We start from the raw sequence: 17,858 nt of genomic DNA, 5'->3' as shown, positions 1-17,858 counted from the left end.
ATGCTTTTGTTTTGCTTTGCTTTTACACATTTGTTGTATATTTAAGGCAGAGATGGTGAAGCCGTGACCCTCAAGATGTTGCTGTACTCCCCATGCCTATCCTCAGCCCCAGCCAGCATGGCCAATGGTTAGGGATGACAGCAAATCTGTAGTGGCAGGTTTCATCCCTCATTTAAACAATACAGCCTAAGAGGGTCACACAAATGCAAGTGTGCACAGAGAAGGCTCTCTAGAGACTTTCTAACAGGTAGGTCAGAGGTGGAGATGCTTGCCCAAAGAACAGCATTCATTGAACCTGAATGAGCATCTCTAAAGGGCTCAGAATTGCTCTCCTGTATCCTTACTGAGGCAGGATGGTGGCAATATGCTTTGGCATGAACTCTGAACCAGGAACCTCTTCAGTAAAAGCCAAGCTGTGTACACTTTACTGTTTACCCTGGCTCCACTATGCCCCCACTGCTATTGTTCGAAGCTGAGCAAGCAGCGCATTAGTCACAATCCATACCTATCCAGTAGTTTCTTGACAAATGTTGCTGTTTGGCATTTCACCCCTCAAACAAGCTTCCATCTGCTTTGAAAATGTAAGCTGCAGTTTGTCAATTGGAAGTCTACTCAATAGTGATCCAGAGTAGATTCCAATGTATAGTTAGCAGAGTAAAAACTTAAACATGTTGCAGGACGCACACCCTCCCCAAATAGACCAGAGGCAATTGTATTTCATCCAGCAAAGCTACTGAAGGCAAATGAGCATAATGGTCATAAATCCAATACAGTGGTACCCCGCAAGACGAACGCCTCGCAAGACGGAAAACCCGCTAGACGAAAGGGTTTTCCGTTTTGGAGGCGCTTCGCAAAACGGATTTCCCTATGGGCTTGCTTCGCAAGACGACAGCCCATAGCGAAATCTCAGGGACAGCGGGGAAGCGCAGCGCGTCTTCCCCACTGTCCTCGGACCTCCTCCGAAGCCTGGCGGCGGGGCGGGGACACCTCCTCCCGCCGCCGCCGGGCTTCGGAAGGCTCCTCCGAAACCGGGCGGCGGGGCGGGAACACCTCCCGCCGCCGCCCCGCTTCCGAACGGTGCTCCGAAACCGGGCGGGGGGGAGGGGACACCTCCCGCCGCCGCCTGGCTTCGGAACGGTGCTCCGAAGCCGGGCGGGGGGGGAGGGAACACCTTCTGAAGGCGGGCGGGGGGCGAAAGTCTTTGCTCCCCCCTGCCTGCCTGTCCCGGAGGGCTTTTGAAGGCAGGGGGGGAGCAAAGACTTTCGCCCCCCGCCCGCCTTCAGAAGAGGTCCAGGACCTCTTCTGAAGGCTGGCGGGGGGCAAAAGTCTTTGTCCCCCCTGCCTGCCTTCCCAGGGGCTTTTAAATCGCCCCGGACAGCGGAGAAGTCCTCCGCTGTCCCGGGGTTTTTTAAAATGCTGGGGGTGGGAAGAAAAGCCCTTGTTCCCCCCCCCCCAGCCTTCAGAAGAGGTCCGGGGACAGACTGTCCCCGGACCTGGTCTGAAGGCAGTTTCCCTAGGAATGCATCAATTGATTTTCAATGCATTCCTATGGGAAACCGTGCATCGCAAGACGAAAAACTCGCAAGACGAAGAGATTTGCGGAACGAATTAATTTCGTCTTGCGAGGCACCACTGTACAATCAGGATTGGCAATATCCATAAGAAATCCAGTTGCAGCAGACTTAACTTATACTTACAAGTTACTTATAATAAGCATATAGTATACTAGAACAAAAACCACACTAGAACAAAAGAGAGACAGAAAGATAAAGTGTGAAAGCCAAGCTCCTTCTGGCCTCTTATTATACTACCAAAGGTGTCATGGACTTTGAAGAGACTCGAACTCAGAACGCAAGGGAGAAACGTGCTAAGAGGAAGGCACGCTTGGCAAATCCACATTGTGGTCAACTCCTGCCCGGGAACCAATGTCCCCACTGTGGAAGGACATGTGGGTCCAGAATTGGCCTCCACAGTCACTTATGGACTCATTGTTAAAACCGTGTTTATGGAAGACAATCTTACTCTGCTATGAGTGATCGCCAGAGAAGAAGAAAGAAGACAGAAAGACAAAATAGAACCAGTTTAAATCAGCTGTACTCAGCTTCCCAGAAGGAATAACCCAAACATCAGGAACCTTCTGCTTGCTTCTTTCACACAGAGAAGCTTCCAGAACCCTCTTGAAATTAAGTAGAATAGGGGGAAGAAACTCTACACATCAGATCAATACTTTCTGCACTAAGAAATGAAAACTGACACAGTTAAGCTAAGGTGTGTACATTTGTGACATCTGTGGTAATGCACATCAGGGGAAGACATCCTTGTCCCCTCTGATGTGTACAGCAACATAATAATAATAATAATAATAATAATAATAATAATAATAATAATAATAATAATTATTTATTATTTATACCCCGCCTATCTGGCTGGGTTTCCCCAGCCACTCTGGGCGGCTTCCACAGAGACCAAAAATACACTAAAATGTCACACATTAAAAATTTCCCTGAACAGGGCTGCCTTAAGATGTCTTCTGAATGTCAGGTAGTTGTTTATCTCTTTGACATCTGATGGGAGGGCGTTCCACAGGGAGGGCACCACTACCGAGAAGGCCCTCTGCCTGGTTCCCTGTAGCTTTGCTTCTCACAATGAGGGAACCGCCAGAAGGCCCTTGGCACTGGACCTCAGCGTCCGGGCAGAAAGATGGGGGTGGAGACGCTCCTTCAGGTATACTGGGCTGAGGCCCTTTAAGGCTTTAAAGGTCAACACCAACACTTTGAATTGTGCTCGGAAACGTGCTGAGAGTCAACATAAAAATGTTACTTGAAACGCAGCACAGGGAAAGTACTACACCTTGCTGTGTACATAGCCCAAGTTCCCAAAAAAAACCCTCTCAGATATTCATATCCGTGAACCTTAGGTGATCCCTTCCCTTTTTGTTTCTATATCATTTTTGCATGCCTGCCTACATGACTAGTGGCATGTAATTAATTAATTAATGTAGTTTCTTTAACCTGGGCAGGATCTGTTTTCATTAAGAACTTTACATTTTCATTTCCTGAAGGCCGTGTCAGAGCAGATGATTCAGAAGCCACTCCTGCCCTCGGGATAGAAAGGAAAAGTATTTGCATATAGCATAGCAGTGAAGTCAGACCTATAATCATGCTGCCATTATGACAATGGCAGATTGGGTCCAAGGAAGCAGTGCATCTTTTCATGGCCTTGATCCAGAACAGAGAACTGACTCATTTCGGTCACAAAGAGAGATTCTAAAGAAGCACCAAGGAATCCAAGCATGGTTATGTCTAGGACCCATCTTTGCTGAGAAGTGTCATCAAACACAAAGGAGAGCGGGGCTCCTATACCTTGACCAGTTGTGTCGTGTTGGACATTTCGGCAGGCACAACTCATCATGCAGATGTGATAAACAGCGGCATCAGCTGAAATTGCTCTATATGATGAAATGGAAGAAGAACATCACCTTCCTTTGTTCTTTTCTGGTCACCCGATTGCAGCTTTCACGAACTTGGTGCCCTCCAGACTACAACTCCCATTAGCCAGGGAAGAAGGCGTCCTTCCAAATTTTCTGGTTCCACAAAAGCTCTAGGCAAAATTGCTAGCGTGATCTTTACGGTGAATTGGAGACCACAGGTTTTGAAAAATACATTGTAAGCAAGGAGTAATCATAACCAAAGGGCAACATATAACAAAACCACATGATTGTTTAGACTACACAAGCCCACAATCTAAGACTAAACTTTAAACAGCTGCCAGATACTATGTAGTTCAGGGTTTTAGTATCTATGTTTACATTTATAGCTTTACCCACTTGTGAAGAACTATGAGAAACGGGGGGGGGGGGGGAATTGCATCAGTCAAAATTTATGTCAGTAAAATATTATATGCATATGAGCTCTGGCCTATTTGGAATCTGGTACAGCTGCCAACTTTCCAAGCAACCATGGGAGTTGTGCCTTTAACAGCAGTTATGTAGACATTAACAGACATTAACACAGGGATGGGAACTTGTGGCCTTCCAGATGTTGTTGGACTACAATTCTTATCATCCCTGACTATTAGCCATGCTGACTGGGACTCTTAAGAGTCCAGCAACACAGGTTCCTTATCTCTCCCACAGTTTAGTTCAGTATTTTTTGTGGACAGTCTAGACGCCTGTTGTGGGACAACTAATAAATCTTTGAGATGGGTCATGGGGAAACTGAATAAGACTGGACCAGAATACTATGAAGTCAGTACTAAATACTAGGAATCCTTAATTCTGCAGCTCCCGCTTCATCCATTAGGTGCCTCCCATGCTATTTGAAACCTCCAGGTATAGGGCAGTATATAAATTGAAACAACAACAACCTGCTCACCAAAATTCACAATCACCCTTTTCAGAAGGTCAAGCTGTGTAGGTGAGTGGCAGAGGGTCGACAGTGGGCACTTTCTATTCTATGCCCTACAAGAGCTCACTTGAATGTTGTAATAAGAGACAATACAACTGCAGGCTCTCACGTAGACAAGTATGGTGTTTCACTGAGGATGAATGTCTGAAAGTGTCTATTGTCTCTCTTTAACTCTGCTATCTTCTTACTAAGGCATTGCAGTGGGGGTGTCCTCCTGTTTGTTGTTCATTGTGCTGATAAAGGTTTGTTATTAACTTCCAATCGGAACAAATTCTCTGTTTTCAATTGTTGTGCCTTTTAGGAGGAAATCGAAAGTGATGATACAAACAAAAAGAATGATATAGCAATGAGACACAGGAACATGGAAAAAGGCAACCCCCTCCATCCTAACCAGGTAAGAACTACTTATTTCACCCACTTGCTACAAGCACTTCTGAATCTGAATACCAACCAAGCTAAGGGCCAAGCTACACTTCATATTATAGCAGACTTCCTCAAAGTGGTCTCTTCTCGATGTTGTTGGACTCCAACGTTCATCAGCCCTAGCCAGCATGGCCAACAGTCAGGTTGATAGACTTAGTCCAGCAGTGGCAGACTTTGGGCTTTCAGATTTCAGTGGTGCCCTGTGCAACACCAAAATTCGATGTTCCCCCTCCTCTCGCATCTCATTATCAGTTATTGTTGCAGTGTCCCCTGTGACAGCCTCATGGCTTGGCCCCCAGTGCAGGTGAACCAGTTCCACACACCCCCACTCAAATTTGCCTCCGAGTTCAGCAACATCTGGAGGACACCAGGCTGGGAAAAGCTGTATTTGGATTTTTAAAAAATGGGTGGGGCCAGGAGGAGTTTACCCATTTCCACCTGCCCCACAGTCCTGACAACACTCACACACAACTTCCATCTTGCAATTGCTGTTGGGGGGAAATTTTTCATTTGGACCACGGTGCAAGGGGAACTTCTTCCTGTGATCATGATTCTGATCCCCCTGCTGCTTTCTCTTCCTTTTTAAAATAACACTTATTTTTTTAAAAAATAATATTTATTACTTTTCCAGCAATTTAAACACTACAAAAAAAGAAATAAACAATACAATACAAAAACAATTCCTTACACTAACACATTAAACTAACAAAACAAAACAAAAACAGTTTAAAACACATCAAACAGTTTCAATATCTTATCTTTCATTCACTTATTTCAATGACCTCCTCACACCTCCCTTTTTGTACTCCACTTCTGTTTCAGCAATTCCTTTCCATCTTCCTCTGCTTTCTATCCTTTAATTATCTTAACACATTCTAACCTTATTTTCCCCTTTAATACTCTAGTAATCTATTTATACTTAATTCCTTATAACATTTCTACTAAAGCCATATAACTTCATTCCAACATTTTCCTAACATTCATTAATTTCACAGTATTTCTGTAAATAGTCTTTAAACTTTTTCCAGTCTTCTTCCACCAACTCCTCTCCCTGGTCTCGGATTCTGCCAGTCATTTCCGCCAGTTCCATGTAATCCATCAACTTCATCTGCCATTCTTCCCGGGTGGGTAAATCTTGTGTCTTCCAATACTTCGTGATGAGTATTCTTGCTGCTGTTGTTGCATACATTAAAAAAATTCTATCCCTCTTTGACACCAATTGGCCAACCATGCCTAGGAGAAAGGCCTCTGGCTTCTTCAGAAAGGTATATTTGAGTACCTTTTTCATTTCGTTATAGATCATCTCCCAGAATGTCTTAATCTTTGGGCATGTCCACCAAAGGTGAAAGAATGTACCTTCAGTCTCATTACATTTCCAACATTTATTGTCGGGCAAATGATAATTTTTTGCAAGCTTGACTGGTGTCATGTACCACCTATAAATCATTTTCATTAAATTTTTTCTTAGGGCATTACATGCCATAAATTTCATACCTGTGGTCCATAACTGTTCCCAGTCAGCCATCATTATGTTATGTCCAACATCTTGTGCCCCCTTTTTAAAATAACACTTAAAGGTGATGGCGTTTTTAATATAACTGCCCTAAACCCACAATCCTATGTAGTGTTAGGCTAGCTTAAGGTCATATATGTCAGCAGAGGTAGATGCCTGGGACTGGGCTGCAGGAACGAATGGAAGAGAGTTTCATTTGTTTGCGTGTTCAGACCCAGAAACCTCCCCCCTAAATAAATTCACACATGACTCAAAATTTTGGTTTAGTTTTTGGCAGAATTTAGGCCACAACTTTATTGTTTACATCAAGTGACTGGTTGCATAGGCTCTGGTTCGACAAGCTCCCTGACATACAGGTAGCGCTGACCCAGGGTTCCAGCATAGGTCAGCCAAGGGTGAACACCTGGATAAGAGGAAAGCCAGGAACAGGCTATCTCCGCCACCAAAATGTCCCCCTGGACTCAGGCATGGGCACAATCCTCTCTCAGGGGTTGACCAAACCATCGAGTCCCTGGATTCCTTTAACGGAACGCCCTTCACATAGGGATGGTGAGAGCGTTCCCCCATCCCTGTCACCTGAACCAGAGCGTATCCACAACCTTACAAGTTGTGACGATTTCCTACGCGGCAGACAAAACCCAAATGGCAACAGCCAATCAGCCAAGTGGGGAAAATTCCTGCCGTGCCCCTGTCCCAACGACAGACGACACACGACGGCATAGCAAGGTCAAGTGCAACAAGCTCTAAAAGTAGGGAGAGGTGGGCGGGTGTTCCGAATGCACATGCCGAAAGAGGAAGCTCTGGGTCACGTGCAAGGGTATATATAGGTCCCTCGAACCATTTGGACTGCGTCCCATTGGCCAGATTGTACCCAGCTTCGAGGGACCTACCAGTCAGGTGTTGTGGCTTACCAAATGTTCCCACCCACAACACAGGGTGTCGGTTGTCCAGGTCTCACCGCAGTACGTGCCCTCTTTAAGGGAGGACCCGATTTTCCATCTGTAAGCAGATAAATCTGATTTTTACCTCTTGGATATGGATTGGATGGTAATTATCCTTCAGATTGTGCACTCAATTTTGCAAGAAACAGTAGCTGAGGATGACATGTTCAGGATTCTTCTCTGCTTCTTCCCACCTCCCCCAACCCATCCAGCTTGATACAGACATCAGTATTGAAGGTGAACAGGAAGTGGACAAACATGACTCAGGAGAAAACAAGGACTCTGGGTGCAAAGGGTAAAAAAATAATTCCGAATTTCCCACTACCACTTTCCTCTTCAAGTGAAATGTCACCACATAGATGTGTTCTGTTTGCCAAATCAACATTCAACACCATATTTTCAAAGGTGTCACTGATGTGCAGAAGCCTATTCCAGAGGTCATCACTTGACCTTGAACCTCAACCAAAACTGTTATTGTTTCTTTCCTCTAAGTAACACAGAGGGATGCACACAGGGCTGCCCCATTTTATTCTAACAAATAAAATCTTGGGAGGAAGAGACTTGGAGAGATAATGACTTTCCCAAAGCCAGAACTTCCAGCATTTAAGGCCCCATATTTTATACAGAATGTCAGAGATCAGGGGGTGGGGAAACTCAGGACCAAATGTAGCCCTCCAGGACTTATTTTCTAGTCCTTGGGACTCTCTCCAATCTCCAGACCACAAAACCTCACTGCGGGCTGGAATGTGTCCTTGAACTATAATAAGGCTTCCTGCCTGTCTGGATAAAAGGCTGAGAATCAGTGCGCCAATACGTTTTTGAGTGACTCTACTCTGAAGACAGCACCTTACAAATCTGTGAAATGGGTGCAGAGCTTGGGATCCAGTCTGCTTCCTTTTGGGCTGCTTCAGGGAAGTGCCACTTCAGCCTGGAGAAGTAGCCTGCTTCAGTTCGGTATTCCTATTCCTCTGTTTGTCTTCACTTTTGTTTGCTTTCACCCACCCTCTTTGCTTTTTGTCATCCTAGGTGTTTTGAAAAGAAATATGATGCAGCCTTACACTTTTTCAGGAAACATAAAACCAGAATTCGATATGTTATTTATGGAATACTAATAGCAGGTATTTATTGAACATCACAGAAAATGATAATCTCTTAGTTTTATAGAGAGTTTGGGTGGGTGTGTTTCTGTTTGAAGCCTGAAATTACTGTATTTTTTGCTCTATAAGACTCACTTTTCCCCTCCTAAAAAGTAAGGGGAAATGTGTGTGCGTCTTATGGAGCGAATGCAGGCTGCGCAGCTATCACAGAAGCCAGAACAGCAAGAGGGATTGGTGCTTTCACTGCGCAGCGATCCCTCTTGCTGTTCTGGCTTCTGAGATTCAGAATATTTTTTTTCTTGTTTTCCTCCTCCAAAGACTAGGTGCGTCTTGTGGTCTGGTGCGTCTTATAGAGCGAAAAATACGGTAATGACACAAAATGGAATTACCTTATTAGACAGCAACTGAAACTTATCTGACGATTGCATACCATGCAGAATAGTAGTGCTACTTGTTATTAGGATCTACAAAGGGAAAGATATGATGTACACTTACATTTTTTATTATTATTACATTTATACCCTACCTTTCTTCCAAGGAGATCAAGGTGACATACATGGTTCTCCCCCACCCTCAACAACCCTGTGTGGTAGGCTGGGCTAAGGGACTGCAGCTGGCCCAAGGTCACCCAGTGAGTTTCATCACTCAATGAGGTTTTGAACCCTGGTCTCCCAGATCCTAGTCCAGAGATAGACCTAGTCCAGAGTCCCACGAGTTCCAGCCAGCGTGGTCAAAGATCAGGAATGAAGAGAGTTGGACTTCAACAACATCTGGAGAGCCACAGGTTCCCCATCTCTGTCCAAGTCCAACACTCTAACCACTGCACCAAATTGGCTTGATGTGATATACATATTTTCAGTATAGCTCAGTTGGTAGAGCATGAGAATCTTAATCTCAAGGTTATGGGCAAAATATTCCAACATTGCAGAGGGTTGGACTTCTTGATGATCCTTGCGGTCCCTTCCAACTGTACAAATACTTTGATTCTTTGAAATCTCTTTGTAAGATTTCAAGAGACTGCCACCTACTTCTAAACTTACTACAGTGTGATCCTACACATATCTATTCAGAAGTCCTATTGATGGGATTTACTCCCAAGCGTGTACAGGATTTCATCCTAAATGATCTAAATTACCCCAAAAGCTCACTGGAAAAACTTGTTGGCTCCCTGAACCTCCCACATTTTGAGAATCATTGTTAGGGCGCCTGCTTTGCATGCAGAAGATTCCAGGTTCAATTCATGTTCTCTCTAGTAGGGCTGGGAATGTCTGCTGTCTCAGACGCTGAGACCCATTGCCAGTCTAAGTAGACAATATTGAGCTACAAGGACCAATGGGTCTGACTCAGCAGAGGTCAACCACCAAATGTTCATGCGTTCAGAAGCACAGTTGGTTTGTAATGATTTTAACTCAACATGAAGCCATACTGGCATTGATATCATGATAGGTAAATGAACTTATATTTCAGCAATATTGTTTTGTAAACCCCTTTTTGTAACAATTCTCCTGGAGAAAATACATGTTCACACTGCAAGTTGTAAAATGAAGTTATCAAAGCTGGCTGTTCATTCCTACCTTTTGCTCTTGGATCAGAAAGGTGGTTCCTCCCACCTTAATCTTTAATGAAAACTCAACGAAGAGAGGATTGCAGAAACGCCACGCATTCATCTCACATTATCCCACATGTAGGCACTTGCCTCACAGTGCAAAACAAAGCACACTTTATTTATTTTTATTTTTTACCATGGGAGCTAATATTTAAGGATTCAGTTTCCATGTCTCTAGCTATTTGCATAACACAGGCTCTGGGGCAAATAGTGAGAAAAATATGTGAAAAGGCCTCTCTAAATAATTGGTTCCTTTTCATAAGCACTTCTGCTGTTGTCTGAGGGACTTGGGCACTTGTGTGCAAAGGAGAAACACAGACCTTATTTTACTGGTGATCGCAGAGACTTCCTCATTTAAATATACCATGGGAGGAAATGAGCCAATAATGTATCCATTTTACCAAATCATGAAAGTCCCTCAGTGGGAGCCAATTCTGTCTTAAATGATCACATTATATTACAGAATAAAGACTGGCTTTGCTAAGTCATGGCTTTTCTTTCATTAGAGCCTCTGCCTCTTCCAAAGCTCTTCCATGAACCTCAAAATAGCTTCCATTCAAATGACTGAACCTACCCTGGACCTACCTGGGATGCGGGTGGCGCTGTGGGTTAAACGACAGAGCCTAGGACTTGCTGATCAGAAGGTCGGCGGTTCAAATCCCCATGATGGGGTGAGCTCCCGTTGTACGGTCCCTGCTCCTGCCAACCTAGAAGTTTGAAAACACATCAAAGTGCAAGTAGATAAATAGGTACCACTCTGGCGGGAAGGTAAACGGCATTTCCGTGCGCTGCTCTGGTTCGCCAGAAGCGGCTTGGTCATGCTGGCCACATGACCCGGAAGCTGTATGCCGGCTCCCTTGGCCAGTAAAGCGAGATGAGCGCCGCAACCCCAGAGTCGGCCACGACTGGACCTGATGGTCAGGGGTCCCTTTACCTTTACCCTGGACCAGAATACAGATTGTGGTCTAACAGGTAGCTGGGCCTGCCCTAGACTGGCCAGGTCTCCTTGAAATACTTCCTGATAGTCTGATAGTCAACAGTTCTTGCATTATCCCCTCCCTTTTACAAGAACAGAGACTGAAGCACTATGAGTGGAATTCAACTAAGTTTTATTCAGAGTAGATGTGGTGTTGTTTTTACTTACCGGTAAATTATAGTAATTATTTCCAAATGTGCATCTATATATATAAATTAGCATGTGAGAATCTTTTGTCCTTTTTAAAATGTACCTTTTGTGTGATATGGAGGTATGTGGTGATGGGAAAATGTTGCACTTGGGGTGGAGCTCTCAACTCTTCTCTGATCAGCAACAGAGAATTTCAAATAGATACACACATATCAACAAGTGTAATGTGAGCAAGTCTTCTTCTAATTTTCTTTGTCAGTGAAGCATGGAAATTTGGCTTAGTTAAACATTAGATGTGATAGTGTGAGTGGTCCTTTCTGCTTTGCTGGGTAAGGATGCTTCCACCATCCTCCCTCCTCAATAATAATAATAATAATAATAATAATAATAATAATAATAATAATAATAATTTATTTAAACCCTGCCCATCTGGATGGGTTTCCCCAGCCACCCGGGGCAGCTTTCAACAGATTATTAAAAAAACAACAAAACATCAAACATAAAAAGCTTCCCTGAAAGTCAGATACAGTAGCATCTCGGCTTACACGTAAACTTCAGGTTGCGAAAGTGGCAAACCCGGAAGTGTTTCACCTCGTGCGCATGCACAGAAGCGCTCTACCATGCTACGCACAAGCGCAGAAGTGGTCTGCTGCCACACACGCACATGCGCAGAAGCGGCCCCTCAGGTTGCGGAAACCTACTGATCCAACAGGAACTCCAGAAAGGATCCCGTCTGCAACCGGAGGTACCCCCATAGTTGTTTATTTCCTTGACATCTGATGGGAGGGCGTTCCACAGGGCGGGTGCCACTACCGAGAAGGCCCTCTGCCTGGTTCCCTGCAACCTCGCTTCTCGCAGTGAGGGAACCACCAGAAGGCCCTCAGAGCTGGACCTCACTCTTCCCCGGCATTCCAGCATAGGAAGCTGCCTTAAACCAAGCCAGATGAATTGGGTCCATCTAGCAGCTAGATTCTAGCTCAATGCTGCCTACAGTGATTGGCAGGTTCCTCCAGGATTCTTTCCCCAGCCTCAACTAGAGATGTCAGGGATTGAACCTAGAACCTTTTGTGTGCAAAACAGTTGCTCTCCCACTGAATGCTTCCCCAAGCATTTGCTCTTATCGCATGGAAAGGAAAATTGCGTCAATAAGTGCACTGGCTTATGCAAGTAGCACTGTTTGAAGTGCTGTTTTCCAAACAAAGGCTTGGATAATTGTAGCAAAGATGTTTGAGGATTTTGTTGGGAGAGGAAACAAGGGAGGACAGGTATTGTATGCAATGGGCATGTCTTATATATGGCATATCTGATTTATGACTATGCTTGTTTCCATGACAGCTTATCTGGCCATGGTAATTGCGGCCTGTATCTTGAATTTTCGCAGAGCTTTGGCCCTTTTTGTACTCACCATCCTGGCCATTTTCTTCATCTGCTGGGACTTTTTGATGGCCAGATATGAGGACAGAATCGCAGAATCGCTTTCCCCTTGTGGAAAGTTTCTGGATACCCAATGGTTTTGGCTGAAATGGTAAATATTGTGGTTTCCTTTCTTTGCAGATGAGTTAGTTGCTCTAGCTCATAATCATCACATAATGTATTCATTGAAATCACACTTTGAAACCATGATTTATTAATTTTTAAAGAGGCAGGGAATATAAATGCAGCTTTATGAACACCGAGGATGGACCTTTAGGTGTTAGTTCTTGGTAAATGTTAGTGCCTTCTTAACCCTGCAGAAGTCAGTTTCAGTATATATAGCCATAAGGTGGGTAGGCAAGAGCTGGCAACATTTGAAGCCACCTCTGCAGCTGTCTTTTTTCACAGCAGTTTGCAGATTTTCACAGCACTTAGCAGATTTCAGTGTTTAGCTCATTGGTATCGAAGGGTTATCAAAGTCCCCCTAGGAGGGAACCTCTCCTATTCACTCCCACAAGGAGTAGTGATGGCCACCAACTTGAATAGCTTTGAAAGACACATTCATGGACCATATAGTAAAAGCTATGGTTTTCCCGGTAGTGATGTATGGAAGTGAGAGCTGGACCATAAAGAAGGCTGATCGCCGAAGAATTGATGCTTTTGAATTCTGGTGCTGGAGGAGACTCTTGAGAGTCCCATGGACTGCAAGAAGATCAAACCTATCCATTCTGAAGGAAATCAGCCCTGAGTGCTCACTGGAAGGACAGATCCTGAAGCTGAGGCTCCAATACTTTGGCCACCTCATGAGAAGAGAAGACTCCCTGGAAAAGACCCTGATGTTGGGAGAGATGGAGGCAGAAGGAGAAGGGGACGACAGAGGACGAGATGGTTGGACAGTGTTCTCGAAGCTACGAGCATGAGTTTGACTAAACTGCAGGAGGCAGGGGAAGACAGGAGTGCCTGGCGTGCTCTAGTCCACGGGGTCACGAAGAGTCGGACACGACTAAACAACAACAACAACAAGACTATCAATGGCTACTAGCCGGGATGATGCCGCCGCCCTCCACTGTCGAAGGCAGTATGCCTCTGAATGACAACTGCTGGGAATCACAAGTTGGCTGTTGTGCTGAGGTGCTGCTTTGGGGCATCCCATAGACACCTGGTTGGCCACTGTGAGAACAGGATGCTGGGCTAGATGGGCTTTTGGCCTGATCCTGCAGCCTGTTCTCATGTTCCTATGTTCTTAGCAAGAGTAAGCCAGACTAGTTTTTCCTTGCTTCTTGGCAGCCGTAAATATATGCCTTGTCTTGTTTGTAGGTAAACAGGGAGGAAAAATAGGGGGATTTTTGTGTGTTGATGATTTATATCTGTTTATTTGCTTTAAGGAAATTATAAAGTATTTTAAAAACATTTATGTGGGATGAAACATAACCTGAGAGGTCAGCATGCCTCTCAAAGGTCATGTACCACTGAAAGATGAATGCCTATATTCACGCAAACCTGCAGGTGGCCTTAACATTCTGATCTTATGCATGTTTACTTGGGAGCAAGTCCCACTGAGTTCAACAGACCTTAATCCTAAGAACATATTGTTACACACACTCCAACTGATGAGCAGAAGGAATTCACAGGAGTCCCAGCCTTGGGTTGGGTTTTGTTGGAAAGGAGGTCACTGAAGCCTTATGGAGTCTTTGTGACATATGGTTTATTTTCAAATATATAGAGAGTGAGCATAAGATGGAAAATTCACAGCACTGACACTCCAGGAGACCTTGCCCCACCATTAGGTTTTTAGGTGGAGCAACAATGCCATAGCCTTGGATTCTCACAGACAGCAAATGAGGCCTTTGTGTGACACCTGCTCTTCCAGGGGAGGGAGAGAGGCCTAGCCCCTCATCTAAGCATCACCTGCTATGATAATGAAACTTTGGACCAAGTTTACATAACAAAGCCAATCTTTAACAGACCTAGATAGTGGCATTAATTTAACAAAGAAAGCAGTTTGACCATACCCCTCAACTGTCCTGGCAAAACTGGGATGTCCCTTTTTTTTTTTTTTGCAAGAGCCCAGCACCCACTTTGGGCATAGTCATCTCATGCCACTATCTCACCCTGAAAAAGGAATTTTTCAGGGTCGCAATCTCATGCAGTGCCCAAAAATGGGTGGTTTGGGGCACTGTGCTCTTGGGCATGGTCTCTTGAAACCATGATCTTACGCAGGTCACATGACTTGTGTGAGAGTGCAACCCTAGAAGATATGCACCCAGGTTTTTCACCTGAAGGGCATGGTTTGACTATTTGAACAATCTTTGCAGAAATACTATCTTATAGATATAAAACACAAGCTTGAAGAAGCCCCCAAATCCATTTAGTCTAACCCCAAACTTATTGCACTATGCATGGCATTATATTCTTAATCTGCATTGATTTCAATGGGATGTAAGTATCCTAAGCTATGCATAAAAACGCGTAGTTGTATTTTTGGTGGAATTTATTGCTTTCTTAACCTTCCTGGAAATAACCTCAACTCAGACCTTCATTGGTTGGGAAAGAGCCAAGCTAACCCCATCCCAATCAAGTAAGAAGTGGGAAGCATACATTTCTGTCTCTTGTGAAGATGGCACAACCTATGCTGACCCAAAAAAACTGAGCAAGGTTCAACCAGCCATCTGTTGTGACCTGCAGGACAACCCTCCTGCTGTCACACCCTAAGGCAAGTAGCAGAAACAGGAGAGTGATTGAGCCTGTGGTGGGCAGCTGTTCAGAGAGATGGCGGGCTGCATTTGGCTTAGCGTATGTGCTTTGTGAGGAAGGGTGGTACTAGAATAGTGCTTCTGTTTTGCTACTGAAAGTGATTTGTGGTTGTTCCAGATTTAGTTTTATTGTGCCCCATGGTGAAAGGCATGTAACCATTTTTTATATAAATAAGTTGCCTAAAGCTGAAGGGAAAAGAAATTTCGACCAAGATGACGGTTGTAAATCTTTTTCCCTAGGGCAGTGTGGATATCACTAGCAGCTGCCATCGTGTGCTGGCTTGTCTTTGACACTGCCAGACAAGGAACCAACCAACTCATTTCCTTTGGCGGCCTTATAATGTATGTCTTCTTGATGCTGATCTTTTCCAAGTACCCAACGAAGGTGAGTCCTACATTTGCTTTGTCTGTGGCTTCATGTACTAACACTATAGATTTGGACCCCTGGTGAATGAGCTTACTTGCAGCAAGATTCCTAAATAATTATGTATCTGTTGCCAACAAATACCCAGTTTGGGAGTCAAAGGCTTGATGTGAGTACTTTTGATACAATTTATTAAAAACACTCTAGGCAGATGCTTTTATCTCCTATGGTCACAACTGGGCCAGGTCACTCCGAAGGAAAAGATTGGGTTGCACCAGAATCTTGAAGATGCAGCCTAAGTTTAAGAGGGCTGAAAATACCCTAAACCTAGTCAGGGCTCTGGAAACGTATAGAAACAAACCACAGAATATGCGGAGTTAGCCTATCTTTCTGAAAGAATTAGAGATAAACCTAGGCAAAACTTCATTTTAGAATGGGATCATTAAGAGATACTTTTAAAATAGTTGCTGCAATCTGAATACCGTAATAGCTTTCGAGTAAACTCTGTAAATAATATATATTAAGGAAAAAGATAAGGTAAAGGTAAAGGGACCCCTGACCATTAGATCCAGTCGTGTCCGACTCTGGGGTTGCGGCGCTCATCTCGCTTTATTGGCCGAGGGAGCCGGTGTACAGCTTCCGGGTCATGTGGCCAGCAGGACTAAGCTGCTTCTGGCGAACCAGAGCAGCGCACAGAAATGCCGTTTACCTTCCTGCTGCAGTGGTACCTATTTATCTACTTGCACTTAGACCTGCTTTCAAACTGCTAGGTTGGCAGGAGCAGGGACCGAGCAACGGGAGCTCACCCCGTCACGGGGATTCGAAGTGCCGACCTTCTGATCGGCAAGTCCTAGGCTCTGTGGTTTAACCCACAGCGCCACCCGCGTCCCTGAGGAAAAAGATATGAAACACTAAATAGTGTGTTACAAAACAACTAAACAAAATCATGCAATATTAAAAGAAAGAAATATGGAAGGGACGGGAAGTCAGATGTCCGTGAAGAAAATTTATTGCTGAAAAAGTATATACTTTTTGTGATGATTGATGTTTTTTGATGGATTGGTAATGATGATTATGAGTTCATGTTGTACAAATATAATTACGAACAATAAAGCATTAAATAAATAAATAAATAGAAACAAGCCACAATGAAGAGGACAGAGGAAGGTTCACTAGCATACCCAGAAATGCCAAACTGCATCTTTAATAGAATCCAGTGTCCTCTTCACCTTGTTATATGAATATCCCAGCTTTTGAGAGTTCTGGTTTGGTCTGCTACAATCATCTCTGCTATGATGACAATAGAAGATGGTTCTTTGATCACCAAAGAAGATCAGCTTACTCTGATTTTCTTGCCAAGAACCAAGGCTTTCATCGGAATCATAACCTTAATCCACTGCCCTAGTTCACCACAAGTCACTGAGCTGTTTCCTAAGATTTTTGAGTCTCTTTGTATATGAGGAAATAAGCAACATAGAAGAGGAACTGCATACCAATACAAATTCTGATAGTTAAACCACTTTTCTGGAACAATTAATGTCTTGATTGTAACCCATAATCCTCCACATAGCATTCCTAAAAACACCAAGTGATAATAAGCCAGTCATCTTGTGTTTTCCCATGAGTCTTATTGCCCCTAATGGGCCAGTTCTGTTACAATGAAATCCAAACCTGACCCCATTAGCTTTAAAATAGTCGAGATTTACAATCTGGGAGAAAACCGCAGAGGATAGAACTGTTCATAGTGGGATACTTCATATTCTAAAATAAGTATGTTCTGGAAGCTTAGATTCTAAAATTCTTCCAAGTGGTCAAGTATCAGAACCACAAAACACGAATACACACATGTGCCTATAACAGGTTTTTTCCCTTATACAAGAAATTTTAAGCCATAATATATAAGATATATATGGCAAGGTGTTAGGAGTTCAAGAAGCGCATTCTAATCCCCTCCCTTAATTTTCCTTTTCCAATTGTCAGCATTGCTATTGAGCATGCTCAATCCTCAAATAACTGTTTTAGGAAGGTGTTTTCTTCTGGTCCCCTTAGTTTTAAAACATTTTGGGTACTTCTGCAAATCATGGGGTTTCCCTGTATCTGTAGATTTTGCTTTCATATTTGTTAGTGGCCCTGTTTGGACTGTAACCTTGCTCATGCTCAGCACCTGAGATTGCTATTAGATTGGTCAAATTTCCATTCTAAATCGAGTGCTTTCT

At 43.9% G+C, this 17,858-nt stretch overlaps 1 protein-coding gene across 3 annotated transcripts in view; it reads left to right on the top strand.

Annotated features, from left to right (window-relative positions):
* SLC28A3 (solute carrier family 28 member 3) overlaps nt 1-17,858 on the top strand; it is a 64,615-nt gene that overhangs the window by 19,578 nt on the left and 27,179 nt on the right. For all 3 annotated transcript variants that reach the window (XM_083464900.1, XM_083464899.1, XM_083464901.1), the window contains exons 2-6: nt 4,708-4,800; nt 7,496-7,578; nt 8,310-8,401; nt 12,448-12,637; nt 15,519-15,663. In XM_083464900.1, coding sequence (XP_083321026.1) covers nt 4,708-4,800; nt 7,496-7,578; nt 8,310-8,401; nt 12,448-12,637; nt 15,519-15,663 — 603 coding nt within the window. The remainder of the gene's footprint in view (nt 1-4,707; nt 4,801-7,495; nt 7,579-8,309; nt 8,402-12,447; nt 12,638-15,518; nt 15,664-17,858) is intronic.

This window comes from Podarcis liolepis (assembly GCF_965112155.1).
Source record: "Podarcis liolepis genome assembly, chromosome: 11".
In the NCBI taxonomy this organism is placed as follows: Eukaryota; Metazoa; Chordata; class Lepidosauria; order Squamata; family Lacertidae; genus Podarcis; species Podarcis liolepis.
Note: the sequence above shows the minus strand (reverse complement) of the source record. Positions and strands in the feature narration are given on the sequence as shown.